General features: G+C 44.1%; 1 protein-coding gene across 20 annotated transcripts in view; it reads left to right on the forward strand.

Annotated features, from left to right (window-relative positions):
• The window catches only part of TLE4 (TLE family member 4, transcriptional corepressor), a 158676-nt gene extending 142756 nt beyond the window's left edge, over positions 1-15920 (forward strand). For all 20 annotated transcript variants that reach the window (XM_068973991.1, XM_068973989.1, XM_068973990.1 and 17 more), the window contains 6 exons: positions 7643-7892; positions 9089-9336; positions 10708-10855; positions 11790-11940; positions 12294-12370; positions 14311-15920. In XM_068973991.1, coding sequence (XP_068830092.1) covers positions 7643-7892; positions 9089-9336; positions 10708-10855; positions 11790-11940; positions 12294-12370; positions 14311-14418 — 982 coding nt within the window. In that variant the 3' untranslated portion in view covers positions 14419-15920. The remainder of the gene's footprint in view (positions 1-7642; positions 7893-9088; positions 9337-10707; positions 10856-11789; positions 11941-12293; positions 12371-14310) is intronic.
• Positions 15921-16445: the final 525 nt, after the last annotated feature.

Genomic DNA, 16445 nt, shown 5'->3' on the forward strand with positions numbered 1-16445 from the left:
GTATCTCTGTCAGGAAGTCCAAACTTCCTTTCTCTTGATCATCTCCTTTGGAGACCACTTTGTAGTTTCATCTGCCGAGAGGGAGAAAGAGAGAGAGACACGGGTAGAGAGGGTGGAGGGAAGAGAGAGACAGGGGTAGAGAGGGTGGGGGAGAGAGAGACAGGGGTAGAGAGGGTGGAGGAGAGAGAGACAGGGGTAGAGAGGGTGGAGGAGAGAGAGACAGGGGTAGAGAGGGTGGAGGAGAGAGAGAGACAGGGGTAGAGAGGGTGGAGGAGAGAGAGACAGGGGTAGAGAGGGTGGGGGAGAGAGAGAGACAGGGGTAGAGAGGGTGGGGGGAGGAGAGACAGGGGTAGAGAGGGTGGAGGAGGGGAGAGACAGGGGTAGAGAGGGTGGGGGAGGGGAGAGACAGGGGTAGAGAGGGTGAGAGGAGAGAGAGACAGGGGTAGAGAGGGTGGGGGAGAGAGAGAGACAGGGGTAGAGAGGGTGGGGGGGGAGAGACAGGGGTAGAGAGGGTGAGAGGAGAGAGAGACAGGGGTAGAGAGGGTGGGGGAGAGAGAGAGACAGGGGTAGAGAGGGTGGGGGGGGAGAGACAGGGGTAGAGAGGGTGGGAGGAGAGAGAGACAGGGGTAGAGAGGGTGGAGGAGAGAGAGAGACAGGGGTAGAGAGGGTGGGGGGGGAGAGACAGGGGTAGAGAGGGTGGGGGGAGGAGAGAGACAGGGGTAGAGAGGGTGGGAGGAGAGAGAGACAGGGGTAGAGAGGGTGGGGGAGAGAGAGAGACAGGGGTAGAGAGGGTAGGGGGGAGAGAGAGACAGGGGTAGAGAGGGTGAGAGGAGAGAGAGACAGGGGTAGAGAGGGTGGGGGAGAGAGAGAGACAGGGGTAGAGAGGGTGGGGGGGGAGAGACAGGGGTAGAGAGGGTGAGAGGAGAGAGAGACAGGGGTAGAGAGGGTGGGAGGAGAGAGAGACAGGGGTAGAGAGGGTGGAGGGAGGAGAGAGACGGGTAGAGAGGGTGGAGGGAAGAGAGAGACAGGGGTAGAGAGGGTGGAGGGAGGAGAGAGACGGGTAGAGAGGGTGGAGGGAAGAGAGAGACAGGGGTAGAGAGGGTGGGAGGAGAGAGAGACGGGGGTAGAGAGGGTGGGGGGAGAGAGAGACGGGTAGAGAGGGTGGAGGAGAGAGACAGGGGTAGAGAGGGTGGGAGGAGAGAGAGACAGGGGTAGAGAGGGTGGAGGAGAGAGACGGGTAGAGAGGGTGGGAGGAGAGAGAGACAGGGGTAGAGAGGGTGGGGGAGAGAGAGAGACAGGGGTAGAGAGGGTGAGAGGAGAGAGACAGGGGTAGAGAGGGTGGAGGGAGGAGAGAGACAGGGGTAGAGAGGGTGGGGAAAGAGAGAGAGAGAGAGAGAGAGAGAGTGTGTGTGTGTGTGTGTGTGTGTGTGCGTGCGCGCGCGCATTTCTGTGGCTTCCTGCACCTGTTACTTCCAGCCCTATATTTTCGTGATTTGTTGAACATCTCAGCTAGGCATCTTGAGTGTGTATTACTTGCGGTACAAGTTTATTATATTCACAAAGTGCTTCCCCAGGCTTACCCGGTTTTCAGAGTACTCTGTTCCTTGTTCCCGTGTGCTCAGACACTGTCATTATTGGCTTCTTCCTCACTTCTCTTCAGTTAAGTTCTATAGAATTTTATATCCACTGTTACCTCTAGTGTGTCATCCTTCTCCTTACCTGGTTCAAGTGCCCCATTGCCTCTCATCTAGATTATTGGATTAATTGTCATCCAGTAATTATTGGATGAATTTTGGATTAATAATAACTTTGGACTAATAAGTATTGGAAAAATAATTGGGTTAATTATTATCTAGATTGATGATTGTCCTACTCCTCCTGTCTGTTGTACTTCTTGCTACCAGATTTATTCTGACCGGCTTTGCTCCTCCTCCTACAAGCATTCTTCAGTAAAATCTATTTATGAAATTTTCAGGCTGACTTTCTGTACATGGTGTGTGTGTGTGTGTGTGTGTGTGTGTATGTGAGAGAGAGAGAGAAATATTTTATCACGCTAGCTCCTTCAGCACTTAACTGTGTTGGGGGTCATTGCTGAATTAGTGAATTCCTGAATTAAAACCAATCCAAGTCTTCCCAAAATCATTTCATCTCATCCTTTTAGAGCTATTTCCCTCCACCTGGAAGGGTTTTTCCAACTTTCTCCCTCTTTGGTGAAGTCCTTCCATTCTCTAAAATCCATCTCTAATACCATGTCTTTCATGAAACATAAGCTTTATTTTTGCTTTTTGAACCACAACAGAACTTCATTCTTCCATCTTGAACCTGGTATTGTAACCCCTTTTATACTTTTCTCATCATACTTCCTAATTTATAAGCCACTTACGGACAAGGCCAACATCTTACCTGATTTTGTATCTCGGCATGACGTCTGTATCAGAATATGTGAATAAGGAGTATTGATGCATTTAATTAGAGAACAAAATAGATTTTCAGGCCTGCACCTCTCTCATTTCTAGAAAGCTTGGCTTTCAGTACTCTTTGCTAGCTTACACATCAGAGTTTGTTGAAATCTGATAATAAGTATGTACTAGAGCTTTCTTTTTTTCCAGTCTTAAGTATCATTTATATGTATGTATTTATTTATATATTTATATATATATATTTTTAATAGTAAACAGAGGGCTACATTATACCCTTAATGTAAGTAGACTCTTGAAATTCTTAATTCAGGGAGTCCCAGGAACATAGTAGGAGCTCACAGAGAGGTTGGGGAATGTCATGAATGTCAAGAATGTCATGTTGAAAAACCTCTAAAGAAATTACATGCCAAGGCTCTTTAAAAATCATTAGTTATTGTGGAGGGGAGTGAAGGGATATCTTTTCAAGGAAATTATCATTAAGAATGTTTAACACCATCTCTAGACTTGGAATAATCTTCCTTTCTTTAAGATTTACTTCACGACCTCTTAATTGCTAAATCCATTAGCCTTTGTCTCCCCTCAGAATTTCACTGCTTCCCCCTCCTCGCCTGAACTGACACCTGGCTCTCTGCTGAGGAGACTCTCCACCTGCAGCTCTCCATGGGCTTGCCCTCTCATTTACTTCATGTCAGCCATCCTCGGAGCCAATGGCAGGCTTATAAAGGCTGTGTCGCCCTCCCCACTTCCGGTTCCATTCCAGTGTCTTCCAGAACTAAACTCATTCCGCCTTCACGTGAAAACCCAACCCATCTCAAATGTGTGCCTGAGTGTCCACCCTGTCTTCTGCCTTGTTGGAAGATTTCTCAGTTAATTTAAGACTTTACACTTGGCTTGGGGTCTTCCTCCACTCAGAGGCTGCCGTCATCCTGGGTGTCAGTGGTACGCAAGATCAGCCCTTTCATAACCTCGTCGCAGGGCTTGGACCTCATCATCTCTAATGAACTTCTGTCCTCTTTGACATCGTTTATCTACTTAATAGACCCCAGGGAAGACCTTGTCATCACTCTCCACTATGTCACCTTCATGAGCCCCACATGCCATCGAGAACAGCCTTCTCTGCCTCTACGCAGCCACAGAAATCTTTGAAATTGCACATCTGTTCCCAGCTTTCTTACTGACTCTCATGCCTAGGCTACCAGCTTCTCCCCTAGATTGCCACATTAGTCCCCTGACTAGTTTTCCTTCCGTTCTACAGTCCATTCTCATCCAACAACTAGACCGATGCTTTGAAAACATTAACTGAATTGCGTCATTCCCTGCCCTACACAGAAGTCTCCAGTGACTTCCCGTTCTGCTCAGAATAACAGCCCACACGCCACAACACAGCCTCTGAGGGCTTTTTAACATGGGTCCTGCCTCTTCCTCCAGCCTCTCACTCTCCAGTGAGTGCTTGGGGGCCTCCTCACATGGCTCTTCTTCTAGAACTTCAGATTTGCTGTTCCCATCCTGGCACACTCTCCTCCTCTCTATATGTGAGACTGGGTCCTGCCTTCAGGCCTCAGCTTGTACACCATCTCAGACCTCACTGTGCACTTTTGGTCTCTCTTATCTGAAACCGGGTGTGTGTGTGTGTGTGTGTGTGTGTGTGTGTGTGTGAGAGAGAGAGAGAGAGAGAGAGACAGAGAGAACTGCTGTCTGAGGTTACCTATTGATCTGCCTATATATTATCTCTCTTCCCTTCTAGGATGTAGGCTCTGGAGATAGGGACTTTGTCTATGTTGTTCACCTCTGATTCCCCACCATCTGATGGTACTTGGCACATATTGGGCATTTATTTAGTAACTATTTTCTGACTGAGTAGTGTAAATATTCTGCCTCCCTCTGGCCTTCAGTTGACCATCCTCTTCCTCCTCATACCATCTTCCTTTCTTGGCCAAGGTAACTTAATACCTGTTCTTTATATTGCGGCACAATTGCCCCTAATGGGGCAATTTTCCCTGTTCTTCTCACTTTGTCAAATTCTCCATTGTTCATAGCACTGACCATATGACAGCTTTATGTAAGTATCTCACTGATGCACCAGCGTATCAGCCCCTCAGCCCATCTCCCAACTACCCCAGCACCCAAAATGTCACTTTAGGAGAACAGGGGATATGTGGGGTTTTTTTTCTCTTCGTTGCATCAGGTGCATCACACGCTGGGATACCTGAGAAATACGTTATTGACTATCTATGCCCCCTTTGCACATTATCATGTCTCCTGATTTTCTTTCTCTCTGACTGCTCTTGCTGGGGTCCCCTAAATGTTGTAAGCATTTTCTTAAGTTCTGTATCTAGTCTGCTCATTGCATAATCCGCCCCAGATTTATCCTTTTCTGCTCCTTTAGCTTCAGCTCTCACCACTTTGTGGATGAACACACAGTGATCTTTCTGACCTAACCTCTCTTCTGAATCACGGTGCTCAACTTCTGGTTGAGATGTTTGATTCCTCACCTGCCCTCAATTTGAAGAAAACCATACTGTTTACCTCCCCACATATCTCCCCTTTGGTTATGCCTCCCTGTCACCCTCTCTGATGTGTATTGTAGCCTCGCTAGTCACTTGGTTCCAAGCCTGAGCACCCTTCTCAGCATCTCTCTCTCCCAGGCCACATCTCTCTCTCCCAGGCCACACATACAACACATCTCCATGTCCTGCTGCTTTGACCAAAGGAATGTATGTCTTGGTTTCCCATCTTCCCACCACTTCCCCCCTCAGCAATCTGACATACTGCTTCTCTTCCATATCCTAGTTCTCAGTGTAGTCTAGAGAGCGAGAGAAACCCTCTGCCTCTGGTCCCCAAATCTTCCACAGCTTTGTCCTTTCTGGGGACTTTCAAGATGTTGTTGATGATATCCTGTCAGTAATGGGTCAGATTTGGATGCATGTGGCCATTCTGTAGACTTTTGCACCAAAAGTCTAGAACTAGAAACTGTTTTGATTTTAAAACTTCCTGATAGATCCAGGCTCCTGTCCTTTGTCTACCCATAAATGCTCTTCCTTGGTATGTCTTTCATAAACTCCTTCCCGTAAACAGCACATTCTAAAGCTCCAATCCAAGGAACATGACATCATTTCAAAAGTGAGCTGCTGCCCATGACGTTCCCCTAGCCAGGCCCTGCTCCCCCCTGCTCACTGCCAACCCATCTCCCGCCTCCTGGAACCCAACTTGCATCTCCCCCTGCTCACTGCCAACATTTCCTGCCTCCTGGAACCCAACTTGCATCAGAACAGCCTCACTTGTCATCTGTTCCCTGAATTCAGTGCCTTAAGAATAGAGGTGTCTATTGAGGGAGGTGATTGAACTTAAGTGAACCAAATGCTGTTACAACTAGAGGGTTTTCCCTGGAAATGACTTGGAAATGGAGCTGCTGATAGGCACCAACAGGTGGACCTCTGGGACAGTCACACAGGAGGCTTTTTTAGGTTCTGATTTCATTGGGAGTTATTGGGATTTGTTATTGTCAAGTCTGATGGAACTTTATCCAAAAGTTTTTATTTTTTTTGGTGGCTCATATGCCATTTCACCATGTAGGCTTAAAGCGTTGTAATGCCTTCAGTTCAGTTCAGTCGCTCAGTCGTGTCCAACTCTTTGCAACCCCATAAATCGCAGCACACCAGGCCTCCCTGTCCATCACCATCTCCCGGAGTTCACTCAGACTCACGTCCATCGAGTCCGTGATGCCATCCAGCCATCTCATCTGGGGTCGTCCCCTTCTCCTGTCCCCAATCCCTCCCAGCATCAGAGTCTTTTCCAGTGAGTCAACTCTTCGCATGAGGTGTCCAGAGTACTGGAGCTTCAGCTTTAGCATCATTCCTTCCAAAGAAATCCCAGGGTTGATCTCCTTCAGAATGGACTGGTTGGATGTCCTTGCAGTCCAAGGGACTCTCAAGACTCTTCTCCAACACCATAGTTCAAAAGCATCAATTCTTCGGCGCTCAGCCTTCTTTACAGTCCAGCTCTCACATCCATACATGACTACTGGAAAAACCATAGCCTTGACTAGACGGACCTTAGTCGGCAAAGTAATGTCTCTGCTTTTGAATATGCTATCTAGGTTGGTCATAACTTTTCTTCCAAGGAGTAAGGGTCTTTTAATTTCATGGCTGCAGTCACCATCTGCAGTGATTTTGGAGCCCAGAAAAAGTCTGACACTGTTTCCACTGTTTCCCCATCTATTTCCCATGAAGTGATGGGACCAGATGCCATGATCTTCGTTTTCTGAATGTTGAGCTTTAAGCCAACTTTTTCACTCTCCTCTTTCACTTTCATCAAGAGGCTTTTTAGTTCCTCTTCACTTTCTGCCATAAGGGTGGTGTCATCTGCCTATCTGAGGTGATTGATATTTCTCCCGGCAATCTTGCTTCCAGCTTGTGCTTCTTCCAACCCAGCGTTTCTCGTGATGTACTCTGCATAGAAGTTAAATGAGCAGGGTGACAATATACAGCCTTGACGTACTCCTTTTCCTATTTGGAACCAGTCTGTTGTTCCGTGTCCAGTTCTAACTGTTGCTTCCTGACCTGCATACCGATTTCTCAAGAGGCAGGTTAGGTGGTCTGGTATTCGATCTCTTTCAGAATTTTCCACAGTTTATTGTGATCCATACAGTCAAAGGCTTGGGCATAGTCAATAAAGCAGAAATAGATGTTTTTCTGGAACTCTTGCTTTTTCCATGATCCAGCAGATGTTGGCAATTTGATCTCTGGTTCCTCTGCCTTTTCTAAAACTTCATAATTTTAGCTTACTGATTTTCATTAGTAAGTCACTTGATTGGATTGAGGTGATCTGTAGGTTAAAATCTTACCACAGGCTTCTGAATCACCTGAATTACAAGGCAGTTTCAGTTTGCAAAGTGACTGGAGGTGTAGATAGTATACTGGGTGTTGGTAATCTTATTTAATTCTCTGAGAAGTATAGGTAGCATTCACTCCATTTTAAAGATAGAGACTGTGTCATTACTGATGTCATATAGCAGGTAGCAAAGAGCTGACCTGATAATTGATCAGAGACTTAGCTCTATGGCTCTGAAAGTTAAGTTCTTTCCACCATATTCAGTAAATTTGACCTGTTTGCAAATCATAAGTAGCACTGAAAATGTTTTATTTCTCATCTCATTACAGTGATCAGTTAAGTAACATTTTTCAATTCTCCTTTTTTCTGTCTTGTCTCCTTCCCTGTCTTAGGGCATACTCCTTCCACGTTACTGCAGATGGTCAGATGCAGCCCGTCCCCTTCCCCCCGGATGCCCTTATCGGCCCTGGCATTCCCCGACACGCTCGCCAGATCAACACCCTGAACCATGGGGAGGTGGTGTGTGCGGTGACCATCAGCAACCCCACACGACATGTGTACACGGGTGGGAAGGGCTGTGTCAAGGTCTGGGACATCAGTCACCCTGGCAACAAGAGCCCTGTCTCTCAGCTCGACTGTCTGGTGAGTGGACATGAATGAACATGCTTTAAGCCTTCATTCACAAAATAGGCTGGATGTACCAACAGCACGCAGATTGATCTCAGGTGGGTGGCTATCTTCAGTGGTTTGTGGTTTTTAACTTGGCCACTGTCTTCTTCCAGTTACTCAAGGTAGATTCATCTGGTTCTTCATATGTGGCATGTACTCCCAGTACAGTTTTCATTCATCCTGCCCAGTTCTTGAGAGCAGGCAGTTTACTTGTTTTCCTGTCTGATTAAAAAAGTTTAAGAAAACTAAGACAGGACTTCCTTGGAAGTCCAGTGGTTAGGACTCTGCACTAGAAGGATGGGTTCAGTCCCTGGTTGGAGAACTAAAATTCCATATGCCACTTTGTGGTAGCCAAAAAAAAAAAAAAAGACTAAGAGCCCATGGTGGTTTCTGTGAGAGTGCACCCAAGTATCAACATCTGTCACTTTTGAAGACAAGTAACTTAATACTTTGTGTGATAAACACTAGCTATCCCCTTATCTGTCTCATGGGTATTTGTCCTTCAGTTACTTAAGAAATTTCAGTTTGATTTTTTTTCCTTGGATAAACAGGAGAATTTTTGCAGCAGCACAGAGCTAGATCAGTTTACCGTAGTTACACAAGACTCCCATAACCTCATGAGCTGAGGACTTGTCTTTTTCCTGTCACTTAACAGACCTTGATCAAGCCTTGCCTCAGGTTGGGTCTGCTTAATCAAGCCCACAATGTCCCTTGGCCAGGTAATGCAGGGCCTGGCGATCGGAAGGGACTGCAAGGTGTCTAAGTCCTTGTCACTTTCTTGGCGTCAGAGAAGCAGTGCCTTTCAGCAGCCAGATCACTGTACCCAGTTCCCAGGCCTGGCTGCTCCAGGGTGGTGAGGGCTGCTGAGTCTGTGGTTGCAAATGACTCTGGCGGCTGGTTGACTTGCTGGTGGTGGGAGTGGGTCTAGATCTTTGTATTTTCATGCTAATTAAGATTAAATATCTCAGTACTAAATTTTGTAGATCAAGTTTAAGTACTTCCTTAATTTCATGTAATTTGCTAGCATTAATCCACTTTATCATTGTCATAAGTGAAAATGGCTCATTAAAGCCAGGAGGGAACACAATACGTTTATGGATTTCTGCTCTCATGTTAATGCTGTTTTCCTTTCCTCATGAGTAACCTCTTGATGGGTTTTGTCTCTGCAGAACAGGGATAACTACATCCGTTCCTGCCGATTGCTCCCTGATGGTCGTACCCTAATTGTGGGAGGGGAAGCCAGTACCCTGTCCATCTGGGACCTGGCGGCTCCCACCCCGCGCATCAAGGCAGAGCTGACATCCTCGGCCCCCGCCTGCTACGCCCTGGCCATCAGCCCCGACTCCAAGGTCTGCTTCTCCTGCTGCAGCGACGGCAACATCGCTGTGTGGGACCTGCACAACCAGACACTGGTGAGGTGGGTCAGCAGGGTCCCGCGCCAGGGCCAAGGACTTAACTGTGCTGTGCCAGGGAGCTGTGTGTGTATTTTCAAAAAGGTGAAATACAGCTGTCTTACTCAAAATTGTTGAGGAGAGAGCCATTTTAAGATGCTGTAAAATCTTGTTTTCTGCACCGTTTGAACTTTATTGGATAAGGGCTTCTTTTTTCTTTTTTTTGAATTATACTAAGCACATCCAATTCACATTTTAAAATATGAGGTCGGTTTTACATAATCAATACATGTAAGGTGTCCATGGCCTCATGAGCTCATTAGACACCTATAATTTGCCATCTGTGCTAACAAACCATCCTTGTTGATAGACACTCATTGAGAAGGTTCACCGTGTGTGGCTCTCTCCTTGGTGCCATGTGTATTGACACTGTCTTTCTTTTTGACAAATAATCATTGAGCTTCTACACTGGGCCCAGGCGTTGTGTCCGGTGTACCTCACCCTGAAACGGTGTAGATAATCTGTAGTCCCACCTTTCAGGACAAATGGAAGTAATTGTATTTGTGTAGAAATGAGGTGATATGGGATTGGCATTGATAGGAAAAACCCTGAAGCACGTGAGATCTTCAGGTGTCAACACCTGAGAGAGTAGGAGCAAGAGGTGTGAAGCGCTAAAGGGTCTGCAGAGATTGTAAGGGAGCCTGGCGACAGGATGAAGGAGAAGAGACCCCTGCTGTCCACCTGTAACTTATTTTGTAGGATGCAACTCTATAAATGATTCCAAAAACAAAGTAGTCATGACTTTTTTCCCTTTAGGGTAAGGCTCTTATGAGGAACTGCTTCTAATCCCCACCCCCAGCCCCCGTTTCTTGCACATTCCACGTGCTCCTGGGGCGGCCTCCTATGCTGCATTGTTGCTCAGTGCAGAATTTGTCCTGCCCCTTCCTTTGCCCTTCCCCAGAGCTTTCAGAAGGGAAAGATCTCCTGCATCCTCCTCCCTTCTCTCCTCCCTTCTCTCCTTCCTTCATATCCCAAGGATAGAGTAGGTCTCAGATCATATCTTTGATTAATTCATATTCATGTAGCTGTGTTCTCTTGTTTCAAATGGACATCTTTTTCCTATCAGTTATTTCAGTCATGTTTTAGCATATGAGTAATTTGAAGAGTACTTCCTAAGTTTTCATAAATAAAAAGTGCAGGAGATTCAGCATCTCAATTAAACTTTAATCTCTCTACATATATGCTTTGTTATTATTTTGAATAATAGAAAACCTAATAAACCAAAAGGAAATATACCAATCAGGCCTGCAGTGAAACTGATGACTGAGGAATTCTAAACTAAGTTCACCTAAAAGCTTTAAAAGTTCAAGGACTTTTCTCCATGTTGGCATCTTCAGGCAATTCCAGGGCCACACGGACGGGGCCAGCTGCATTGACATCTCTAACGATGGCACCAAGCTCTGGACGGGCGGCTTGGACAACACGGTCCGGTCCTGGGACCTGCGTGAGGGACGGCAGCTGCAGCAGCACGACTTCACCTCGCAGGTGTGTGCTCGGGCGCGAGCCATCTTAGAGACTGGATTGTGTGAGATATATGAGAGACTTGAGCAAATATTCGTTTACCGTGTGACCAGGTGGCACGAGTGGTAGAGAACCTGCCTGCTGATGCAAGAGACATAAGAGATGCGGGTTCGATGCCTGGTTGGGAAGATCCCCTGGAGGGAGGACATGGCAAACCCACTCCAGTGTTCTTGCCTGGAAAATCCAATGGACAGAGGAGCTTGGTGGGCTACAGTCCATAGGGTTGCAAAGAATCAGACACAACTGAAGTGACTTCGCACATACGCATGACTTTGTGAGATATATCAGAGACTTTAAGAGCAATTCCTTAACCATGTGACAGTCACTTTTGATGCTGAATTAGTTAAGAAAAATAGTACAATGGTATATATTTTATTGACAGATTTTTTAAATCTCATTTATTACAAGCTTTTTGCAAACTTTTGTTTCAATAAGCATTATTCTGTAGACCTTTGAATTTCTTGCAATTGATTAGTAAGTTGGATTGTGGATATCTGATTCATTACTTGGGGTTACACGTTTGCCTTTGATTTCTTCCTGCACGGTTAACATTGTCTTTTTTTTTTTAACTTTTATTTTTTTAAATTTTTTAAAATATAAATTTATTTATTTTAATTGGGGGTTAATTACTTTATAATATTGTATTGGTTTTGCCATACATCAACATGAATCCGCCACAGGTATACACATGTTCCCCATCCTGAACCCCCCACCCTCCTCCCTCCCCGTACCACCTCTCTGGGTCATCCCAGTGCACCAGCCCCAAGCATCCACTATCATGCCTCTTGATTTCTTTCATTATTTAAGCAGTATCCCCAGAGGAAGCAGTGCCTCGCCTCCCTGTTAAAGGAAGTACATCCTCTGTAGCCACCATCATTGTCACCTGTTTCCATTCTAGATCTTTTCTCTGGGCTACTGCCCAACCGGAGAATGGCTGGCCGTGGGGATGGAAAACAGCAACGTGGAGGTGCTGCACGTCACCAAGCCCGACAAGTACCAGCTCCACCTGCACGAGAGCTGCGTGCTGTCACTCAAGTTCGCCCACTGTGGTAAGCAAGCCCCCCGTGTCCACCATCTGCCCATCCACCTTCCTGCTGCTTCGTTTCAAGTCAGATCTTCAGTTCATGGATGTGTCCCTCCTCAGAATTCTCTTCCTTTCTCACACATGCCTACTTCCCTAATACTGTGTCATTTTCTGGTATCTGTCTACTTCATCCCTGTCCTAAGTATAAATAACTCACTTATACGGTGTGAGAGTGGGCTTTATCTTTCCAGTGAAAGGAAACTCTTACTTGTTTCAGATTAAGTAAGTTTTCTGTGTATCACTGATGCTCTGTAACACAAATCTTAGGATTATGACAAAGTAATAGACACTGCCTTTTTTGAAACCCTGTTTCTTTAGGTAAATGGTTTGTAAGCACGGGAAAGGACAACCTTCTGAATGCCTGGAGAACACCTTATGGGGCCAGTATATTCCAGGTAATGCTTCACATGTGTAGCCTTCACTCCCAGTATGTTAACCGCATGGTGCTTGGTGCTCTGTGGTTCTCTCTCCTGTTTACATGTTAGAAGTTTCATGTCTTCTCTGAAATTTTATGTTTTGCCCTGTGGCTTTTAAAAATTTTGTGTAAAATTTGAGCATTTTGCTTGAATACTAATTAGCATGTTATCAATATTTCTGTCCCCTCTATGCCAAAAAGAGTGCTATAGGAAACTAATAAATTTGGACTAATTTTATAAACTTTTATTCTTATTAATTCAGTGGTACTTTGTGTAGTTTGTGGAATTATTTGTAGGGTACTGGATTGTTGGCATGATACACACACACTCGTCTTATCTCTCTTGCTAGTATGTGAGAATTTCATAAGCAAGTCAAAGATTTCCTTTTTAACCTTATGTATTTGGGATGCTCTTTCCTAGGTGGTTTTAGGAATAGCATAATAGATTTGCAGCCTTCTTGACCACGTGGTATTAAGTCATCATAGAGGAGATTAATTCATTTGAATCTAAAACTGCATACATTAAAAAAAATAATAATAAAACTGCATACATTGAGTGAAAGTACTGTGCAAGATAATAAAAATAGCATATTCTTGCTGTCGTGAAGTTTATAATGTTACAGAGTGGTTTTTGTATCATGACTTTTGGACGATCCCAAGCGGCACTTTTTTTTAAAAAACATATTTATTTTTGGCTATGCTGGGTCTTTGTTGCTGTGTGTGGACTTTCTCTAGTTGCAGTGTGCAGGCTTCTCATTGTGGTGGCTTCTTTTGTTGAGGAGCATGGGATCTAGGCTCGTGGGCTTGGTAGTTGCGACTTTGGGGCTCTAGAGTGGGCTCAGTAGTTGTTGTACATGAGTTTTGTTGCCCCGAAGCATGTAGAGTCTTCCTGGACCAGAGATCGAACTCATGTCCCCGCGTGAGCAGGTGGATTCTTAACCACTGGACTACCAGGGAAGTCCCCAAGCAGCACTTTTTTGAAATATGAAAATATTTTAAGAGTATATTTTTTTGTAATAAGTGTGTTATATCTTGTATCTGCTGGTTTGGGAAATAAAATGTATTTAATACAGGTTGCAAACTAAAAGTTTGAGAAATGCTTGTAGTAGGTTAGCATCTACATGTCAAACATTTTTTTTTTTAACTATTCAAAGCCCCAGTAAAATCTTGTGGGATTTGTTTGTTTATTTAGCACAATTAAAAGTTAAGTGTGAATGCTTTGCAATTGGTGTAGTTGAATGTGGTACTGGAACTCTATGAGGGGTACATTTTTCCTCCTAACTGTTGAACTCACTCCCACTTGTACATTTACATTCTGTTTTTACATGAGGGTCAACTAGGATTTATATTAGAAATATTTTTGCATTCCTTGTCTCAAACAAATAGTCTTCTCAGTGCAGTTCCCCCTTACCTAACCTCATCTGGACTCTGAGACTACCCTCTGAGGTGGCAGATGGGTAAAATAGGGCCAGACAGGTTAAGTGATGTGTCTGGTGTTCTGCGGCTCCATCGACACCCAAGCCATCTGAGTGACGCTGAGGGTTTTCATACTGAGAGCACTGCCCTTAGCTGCAGACCAGGATTTGAAGTAAAGCCTTCCTTCATCAGCAGGGGGGTACTGTACCGCGGACTTGCCTGGCGCTCAGTGTCCCCGTCTCCGCACCCCCCCCCAACCCCTCCCACCCCCAGTACAAGAGCCTCCAGACCAACAGAGTGAAATGTCAGTGGGAATGCACCTGGCTCAGCCGTTTTAAGAATATACCTTAAAGAGACTTAAGGGACTACATTTTCTCCTTGAGCTCCTATTTTAGTCAAGAGAACATGCTCTGCTTCTTTTCGTTCTGAGTCCTCCAGTCCTGCCTCTCAATATTCATAGGTTTTTCTTTCCGTCTTTAACGTGTTTGTGTGTCTCTTTCCCAGTCCAAAGAATCCTCATCGGTGCTCAGCTGTGACATTTCTGTGGATGACAAATACATTGTCACTGGCTCTGGGGATAAGAAGGCCACGGTTTATGAAGTTATTTATTAAGGACAAATCTTCATGCGGAATGGACTCCTTCTCCTTGTAGCACTTTTTTCTCTTCTTCTGTTCCCCCGCATCCAGAACCAAGGATTTCCTATTACTCATTGCAGTTGTGGAGTCAGCCCCTCCTTCCCCACTTCCTCCCTGCTGTTGAATTGTGAATACTCATTAAGAACCTGTGATATCAAAATCTTCAGCTATCTACTTGGAAGATCATGGATAACCCTACTTAACAGTGAAAGGAATCTTTAATTATGTATTATATCTGTAATATATTTATTTTGTTTAAAGAAGGCTTTCTAACAATGACTGACTAAATAAAGCTGTCTGTTCCTGCATTGGTAATGAAGATGCGTTGTACTTGATACCCGTCCCCCCCTTTTTTTGGCAAAGGAGGGGAAAGGAAGGTTAAAATAACTGATTAAAAATGTCACTAAATGTAGACTAATGACTGTATAGAGATGTGAAATGTATAATTACATATGGAAGCAATATGTTGCTGTGTTGTTAGATTTTTTTGTTTTTGTTTTTACATATTTTAAAAGATGTTTGGAAATTTAAACAATTAGAATGTGACAGACCACATCATATTCATTTGAGTCTATTCGGACAACTTTAACAAATATATCTATAGCTTTAGACTATATTCGATAACAGTACTTGGACTTTTTCTTTTTTTTCCTTTTTTTGACTTGTTGACAAGTGTCTTTGTAATATGTTTTTAATTCCTTTTTTATTGTATTATAGACAGATGAACAAATTAAATTTGGCCTCAAAGGGAGAACTTAATCCCTTCTGGATATTTTTGCCACATTTCTTTGCAAAGGGAGATGTATGCCTTTGGGCAGTTTTGTCTACGATAAATTAGGGGCTATTTTTTGGCATGTTCTTTGGGAATGGCGCAGATCCAGGGGAGGAGTCCTCCCGCTGTGCAGGTCACGTCTTTTACAAGACAAGGACAGCAGAGGAGGATTTGCAAGGGCCTCCCTCTGAAAACCAGGAAGAATGGACTCTCACCTGGGATGAGGACTTGCTTGCTTTACCTCCAGTTCTTTCCATGTCTTAGTTGGATGTCCCTGAAATGGACACAGGCTGTGCCATTGTGCCGGAAACATTGTTGTTATCTTTTATGTTGTTGTGTTAAACTATGATATGTGACTTCTTTTTTTAATTATTATTATTTTGTTCGAATGCTTTAAAAGAATCTTTTAAGTCTGTGGATCTGCTGATGTACAGTGCCTTTGCTGCTATGGATCAAAATCAAGAGAACTGTGTAGATAAACTTTATTGTATAAGTAGAAAATTACTTAATTTCATACTAGAAATGGATGGATGCTGCAAGTTGAAACGGACTGTCCATTGACGTTCCTAGTGTGGTAGCAGAAAACAAAATGGTGTCTTAAGTGCTTAGTGTTTGATGTCATTAACAGTTTCGTAAAACTCTACAGTGTAGAAAGATTTTGATACTAAACTGTGCATTGTACATAGTTCTGATGCATTGTATTGACCACCAGTACTTCTATAATGGTAGATTGTTTGTGCATTCAGACTTTTAAGCATTAAACATAAGTAACTTCTAGTATGCTTATTTCTAATTCTTTGTTTTGCTGGCTTTAGGGGTTTTTTTTGTTTTTTTTTTTAACTGTGCCACTCCTTGTATATATTAAGACCTATTAGTTTTATTCAAGGGAGTTGTTGTTTAAAAGTCATGTGGGCTTTTTATTGTTGCTCTTTTAATTCTGTCTTTGTTTTTACTTGAGAAGAGCTAGAAGGGAGAGTAGATAGAAGTTACTGATGACAGGTTGCTACCAAATATTTATTGATTGCCTCTTTAGTTTGTCAAAAAGTTGGCTTGTTACTCAAAAGTCTTGATGTCTTAGAGCTGTACTGTGCTGTGCTGTTCAGTATGGTTACCACTAGTTAGCCATTTGCGGCTATTTAACTCTAACTTCATTAAAATTACAAATTCAATTTGTCTGTCATACTAACTACATTTCAGATGTTCAGCTTGCCACATGTGCCTACAGGCTATC

The sequence above is a fragment of the Capricornis sumatraensis genome, chromosome 6 (genome assembly GCF_032405125.1).
Source record: "Capricornis sumatraensis isolate serow.1 chromosome 6, serow.2, whole genome shotgun sequence".
Lineage (NCBI taxonomy): Eukaryota > Metazoa > Chordata > Mammalia > Artiodactyla > Bovidae > Capricornis > Capricornis sumatraensis.